Here is a 7265-nt window from a genome sequence, read left to right as displayed (position 1 = left end):
GTGATGTGTGTGTGTGTGTGTGTGTGTGTGTGTGTGTGTGTGTGTGTGTGTGTGTGTGTGTGTGTATAAAACGCGCATTTCTAAAAATAAATAAATAAATAAATAATATTCCTCACACCACACTTTATTTCAGTTAACAAAAATGTTTTTAATAGTTTTAGTTCTGTGTATTTATTTTTATTTAATATATTTTATTTTATTTTTTTACATTTTGAAATGTGCTTAATGGTTATGAAAGTCAATGCAACTTTTATGCAAAGTATGAGTTTATATTTATATTTTATTTCAGCTTTATTTAAATTATTAAGATTTAGATTTAGTTGTAGTTAAAGATAATAACCCTGATGGGATCTGTCAGGATTTTATGGAATTTTTTAGTTGATTTTATTTTTCTCTAAAAACATGCATTTTATAACCAGGAACATGTATTAGAGAAAAGAAGCTGACTGGTTTAATGTACAGTATGTGTGATTTGTCTTGTGATGTCATGTAAAACAACTAAAATAGCAGCAGCTTAATTATCTCTGAAGATCAGTGTTGAGTGGAATCCTGTAATTATGGTAATTCTGCTGTGATATAAATGCTGCATATTTTTCAAGTCATACGCAACAATTCAGCATGTAAAGCAGTTTGAATCATTATCTTTGCTTTCAGACTTCAGTGGTTCGTGTTTCAGCTCATGAGAAGCTGTTTGTCAGGTGAAGCTATTTAAAGCTCATGTGAGTGGGGGTTTTGTGTTGAGAGACCGGTGGTCTGCAGGTCAGAAACGTGAGCGTATCACTTCAGCCGAAGGGCTTGAAATCAGAAGTTCACAGTGCAGTGATGAATGAGAGCAGCTAATGCCTTCATTAATTATTAACTGACACATACATTCAGATGTTGACAACCACAGTCCGATGGGTTGAATATTTTAAATTGCACTGTGAATATTTGAGAAGGTGGCCTGTTGCTGTTGTGAAACCTTAATCATATCTTGCAGTTATATGATAAAGTGTCATGTTAGCTTCTTATGTTATTTGAATATGTTCTTAATAATGTCCTGATCAGTCAATTTGTGGATTTGTACAGTCCAATATTTTAGTATAATTGACCATTGTTTCCATCTGTAAAGAATTGATATGCAAGGGATACTCAGTGGATGTCAGGATTTATTTTGATGTTATTGTATAATGAGTGGCGGATGTACATTATCACATCTACCAAAAATAAATAAATAAATGATATATACACTACAGTATTATTGTGTTTAAATATTTAATATAATATTTCAAATGTAATATCAATTAAAAATTAAAATTGATGTTTTATATTTAATATCTTATTTTTAAAAAGACACAATTTGTGTCTTTTTTATTACACATTCAAGCATCGTATTACAAGCTGGGTCGGATTTTCTTTTAAAGGGGTCATATGATGCGATTTCAATTTTTCAGGCGGGGCATAGAGGAGAAAAAATAATGTACAGTATGTGGAAAATAATGTGTTTTTGAACCTTAAACCGCATAAACACATTTCATTACACCAAATACACAAAATAATGTTCTTTTTAGCAACATCATATGACCCCTTTAAATAAATAATTTAGTCAGGACACATTAAATTGATCAAAAGTGACAGTAACAATGTTTATAATATTACAAAATATTTCTATTTCAAATAAATGCTGTTCTTTAGATTTGTCTATTAATTAAAAAATCCAGAAAAAGTCACTTTTTCCAAAAAATATACCTAAGCAGTAAAATAAAAATAAATACATAAAATAATAAATATAATAAAATAATAATAAGACTGTTAAAATATAATAATAAGACTGTTCCCAACATTGATAATAATCAGAAATGTTTCTTGAGCAGCAAATCAGCATATTAGAATGATTTCTGAAGATCATGTGACACTGAAGACTGGAGTAATGATGCTGAAAATTCAGCTTTGATCACAGAAATAAATTACATTTTACTACATAATCACAAAGAAAACAGTTATTTTAAATTATAATATTTCAATTTTTTTCAGATTTCACTGTATTTTTGATCAAATCTGTATGAGAAGTAGTAGATCACAGTGTTAGTTTAGTATTATTATGCAAATATTTTTGACAATGTTACAATGGACCAATCACAATCAAGCACAGTATTCCATATATAGTTATGGTTCTACCACTTGAAACCTGCTGTGTGGCTGCTGGTGTTTTGTGATGAAGTTGATACGAGTCCTCCGTGTCAGTCAGAGCTGATTTGTCCTCACGGTTACACAGGGAGCGAGAGGTTACGATGCATATATGTTGACATCTCTCCTCACGCTAGCTGCACGTTATTCCCTGTGCTTGACAACTGCAGGAGTTGAGTAAACTAACTTACTGTCATTTCTGAGCTCTACTTCCCCGTTCCTCCTCTAATGGCTGTCAGACTCTCGTCTCCTGTGTGTGGATTAACATCAGCGACAGCAGCTGCTGTAGGTTACCCACAATCCTCTCTGACCTTTATTATGAGGCCAGCCAGAGTCTATATCACAAACATCGCAGCAGGCCGCTGAGGCTCTGTCGTCTGTTCGCGGTGTATCCGCACACGTGGGCAGGTTTGTGTGTTTTGATCTTTTCTGACAAGTCCGGGATGAGCTCGACTCGCCGTGTGCACTTACAAAACAGCACTGATCACTTCTTCACTCTCCTCTGTCCTGTCTTGTTCTTTAAGCTCCCAGGGAAAAGTTTTAGGCTCAGAGGATGTTTTTTCACAGCTCAGGTCCACATGAAATCAAAATTGACATATTTACTTGCTTAAGACGTGATCTTATTGTGAACAATTCATGTGTGCACGACATGTTATTCCAAGTAAAACAATTTGCTCTTCATTTAATCCAATTGTCTTGTGTAAACAGTTGAGATATTAAAGGCATCGCATTTGTGATTTTTCCTTTCATACAGTGTTCTGCTGTTTTAATATAACATTTCACGGTTTCTGCAGGTCTTAAAAATGTCTTAATTCACGATTTCACAAATTAAGGCTTTAAAATATCTTAAATAGGTACAAAAAGTCTTAAACTCATGACGTCATGGCATTAAATGTTGCATGCACTGAAAAAATGAATATCTTCCTCAGTATTTTTGTCTTCCAGTACAAATATCTAAACATCCTTCCATCAAGATACATTCACTTGAGATGCTAACTGGAGTCTTGTTTCTGAGAAACTGAACAAGACTAAGTGAGTTTATGCTTAAAACAACAAATATCTGTCAATGAGGAATGAAATCTTGTTTCCCTTTGAATTAAGGTGATTTTTCTTGTTTTAATCATAAATTCACTTCTTTAAAAAAAAATAAATAAATAAAAGGCTTCTTATGTCATTTTGCTTCTCAAGTCAATGTATCTTGATTTAAGAATCTTTTAGATTCTTATTTTCAATGGAAAATTACAAAACTACTGAGAAAGATTCCCCTTAATTGATTCCTTTTTTACATACTATACTATTATATACTTGGCTTACTATTATAGTAAACATTTTTATAATATAAAATTTATATTTTGAATTCGTTTGAATTTTTATTTTAGTATTTATTTATTTACTTACTAACTTTATTTTTATTTCAGTTTTAATTTAAGTTTATTTCTGGTTAGTAATTTTAATGCTTTAACTTCAAATTATTTCAGTTCATTGCCAAGACAACATTTCACATTTTCATTTAGTTTGTCTTTCATCTAATATTTATATTTGTATTTTACTTAAATTTCAATTGACAAAAAATTTATGTAATAATTTGAGTTTTATTTGTAGTTTATGACAGTACATGCTGGTGATGTTTGTATATTGTCTCCAAACACTAAAGCTCAATATGTTTCTGTGCATGACTCGCTGTTGACTCATGACTCTTTCATTTTTCTTTTTTTTCCCCTTCATTTGCAGAACACGACAAGCATCGTCTATGCAAGAGCACAGAGTACATGAACTTGCACTTCAAAGTCAAATGGTTCCACAACGAGTACGTGCGAGACCTGCCTGCCTTTAAGGGAATTCCTCCAGAGTATTCGCTGTGAGTTTCCCTTCACATCTCTCACTCGCTCATGGGTTTCTTCTGAAATGAAGAGGAGAGTCAGTAATGTAAACAAAAAAATCATGCTTCATTTGATGTTTAAGCAGTTTAGAGGCATGAGGAACTAGTTATCTGAGATTATCAACAACAAACCAGTACTATATTTGTTTATACATTTTTTCATTCATTTAGAAAAAAGTGCACATGATTTATGATTGTTTCTAATTGAACAAATGTACATCAGTGGGAGGTTTTCACCATTCAGTTGTGCATTTCTTAGGAAGTATAACATTTACAAAACCACATCTAGATGGCACATCTGCTATATGACCGAAATTAATTACTAAATTAAGTATATTTTTGTATGCTGATAGCAATATTTATATATATATAATTATAATAACATTTATTATATAAATATGATAATATTTTATACATTTTTTAAACATTTGTAACATTTTTGCATTCATTTAGAAAGGTTTTAATTATATTTTAACATAAATCTAAAAATAATTTTTAAAATTGCACATAAAAAGTCACTCATTCATTAATGTGAGTTATGAGCGTGGAGAGGCGGGATGACAGGCGGGATGAGACATCAGGGAAGAGCCACACAGCTGTCAATCAAAAATCTCCTCCAGGAGAATTGATTTTGTCATCAAAGCGAGAACAGCCCCGCCTAGCGTATTTATTAACATAAGTGACACAAGAAGTGAAAAAAAAACGGATTCGCATTTGCTGAAGGAAATGCCAGCGTCTGCAAGGCAGCAAAGGAATAATGCTACAGTTTTAGGTATGTTTCGGTTTAGAAAGGAGGCTATAAATGGTTAATAAATATATGCATATGTTTTAATACAAAAGGCCAATTCAGTATGCAGTGAGATGAGAGAAAACCACTGCATTTCATTATGTAAATATTATGACGATGTCATCATGAAGATTTAAAAAATTGCAAACATTCTAATTTAACAACTGCACATCAGTGGGAGATTCAGCATTTAATTATTCATTTTAAAACCACATCTAGACGGCACACCTACTACTATATATGAGTAATATTAAATACTAACTTAAGTTTGAATGGAGTTTGTGGGTTAAACAGTTCAAGCTGAATTAATTGCAGATATTTAAGATACTTGAGACTCTCAGCTGTTAAAATCGCTCAGCGTGTTTCCCATCACTCAGTTATCTTTCACTATTAAAATACTGTGATTACTATGTTATTCTTTATATTTTATTTAACAGAGATCAGTTACCTTTCCTGCTAGTACACTACTGGAATTGCAACAGGCATTATAATCAGATGCATATTGCCTGTTACACGTAATTTAATCAAATGCATATTGCATTTATTTGTTCATTCATTCATTCATTCAGATGCATATTTCCTGTTATACATAATTGAATCAGATACGTATTGCATTTTAAAAATTTAATTCATTCATTCATTTATTCATTCATTAATTTTTCATCAGATGCATATTGCCTGTTATACATAATTTAATCAGATGCATATTGCCTGTTATACATAATTTAATCAGATGGATATTGTATTTTTATTTGTTTGTTTGTTTGTTATTTTTAGTCAGATGCATATTGTATTTTATTTAATAATTATTTTCTGGGCATAGTTTTTTTTTTTTTAAAGGGGTCATATGATGCGATTTAAATTTTTCCTTTCTCTTTGAAGTGTTAAAAGCTCTTGGTGCATAAAGAAGATCTGTAAAGTTGAGAAAGATTAAAGTTTCAAATCCAAAGAGATATTCTTTATAAAAGTTAAGAGTCAACCACGCCTACCTAAAACGGCTCGTTCTAACACGCCCCCACATGTCTACGTCACGATGTGGGAAGATTTGCATAACGCCACCCAAATGTTCACGCAAAGAAAGAAGTCGTAACTTTTATTCTCGCTGTTGCCGCCGCCATGTCGTGAAGCCGCTGTGTTTAGTTGTGAAAGCGAAACTACTTTGTTTGGTCTTCCAAAAGAGGATGATATCTGCTTCGTCATGTCTGGAGCTGATCCGTGCTGGTTGCTGAGGAAATACTACACGTAAAAAGACAGTATAAGTCATTATAATCCGTAATTATGTCCCCACTGGATGCAACAAATGCCTCGTTTATAATGGGTTTTAATATTTTTGTCTCGTCACTCCGGCCAGCGGAGCAGGGCATCAACAGTATGGTAAGGGGCGTAACATTTCCGTCACACGCTTGAGGTATTCAGCCAATCACAACGCACTGGATAGCTGGCCAATCAGAGCACACCTCGCTTTTCAGACCGATGAGCTTTGTAAAAATCGACGCGTTTCAGAAAGGTGGGGCATAGAGGAGAAACAATAATGTACAGTATGTGGAAAATAATGTGTTTTTGAACCTTAAACCGCATAAACACATTTCATTACACCAAATACACAAAATAATGTTCTTTTTTAGCAACGTCATATGACCCCTTTAAACAACTAGACACTAGTAACAGTCTCAATATCATAATCTCATTGTCATAATTTCATATTGTAAACTCCCTAGAAAGCATGCATATGTTGATGAGATGTCTGCGAAAACATTGCATTTTAAATGTCATATTTGTGAACAAGCACGTGATAAAATTCCGAAAAGCAAATACATATACATTCAAGCCAATAGATGTCTGCAAGAACATCTGCTAAATGTCGTCCAGACATCCAAGGACATGTTGCAAATGAGAAATCGCTGTAAAAATTACACCTCCTACATGTCTGACTGATCTCTCTGCAGTGTTCCTGAGCAATCAGGGATTATCTGTGAATGTGTGGTTAGGAAACCTTCACATAGAGCAATCCAGATCAATATTTAAGATAGTAAGCTAAATGCCATCATATTAATTCCCTTATTACTGTCAATAACAGTGAGCTACTGCCATCCGTACAGATCTGAGTAAACAGCAAGCTGAGGTTCATTACATTAGCAGAGCTATTAGTGTGATTCTGCCTGCCACCAGCCGTCTACAACGCTTCACTTGATTTAAAAATATGTTTGTCTCATTTCTGCTGGTCTATTACGATGTTCAGTGACTCGACAGAGCAAATGCTTGTTTGCCTAATGCAAGTGAAATGTTTTCAGAAGATGTTTATACTGTTGCTGAAAGTCTTAAATATCCTTTTATAATCTGTTCTACTTTATCTGTAACAGTAAATTGTATTTATTTGAATAAAAAGTGATATATATATATATATATATATATATATATATATATATATAATTT

At 32.8% G+C, this 7265-nt stretch overlaps 1 protein-coding gene across 1 annotated transcript in view; it reads left to right on the top strand.

Moving 5' to 3' along the window:
- The window catches only part of LOC107662500 (protein unc-13 homolog C), a 113812-nt gene that overhangs the window by 58890 nt on the left and 47657 nt on the right, over nt 1-7265 (top strand). The window contains exon 11 of the mRNA XM_016452549.1: nt 3898-4024. Coding sequence (XP_016308035.1) covers nt 3898-4024 — 127 coding nt within the window. The remainder of the gene's footprint in view (nt 1-3897; nt 4025-7265) is intronic.

The sequence above is a fragment of the Sinocyclocheilus anshuiensis genome, unplaced genomic scaffold (assembly GCF_001515605.1).
Source record: "Sinocyclocheilus anshuiensis isolate Anshui unplaced genomic scaffold, SAMN03320099.WGS_v1.1 scaffold1104, whole genome shotgun sequence".
In the NCBI taxonomy this organism is placed as follows: domain Eukaryota; kingdom Metazoa; phylum Chordata; class Actinopteri; order Cypriniformes; family Cyprinidae; genus Sinocyclocheilus; species Sinocyclocheilus anshuiensis.
The sequence above is the reverse complement of the archived record's forward strand: the minus strand, read 5'-3'. Positions and strand labels throughout refer to the sequence as shown.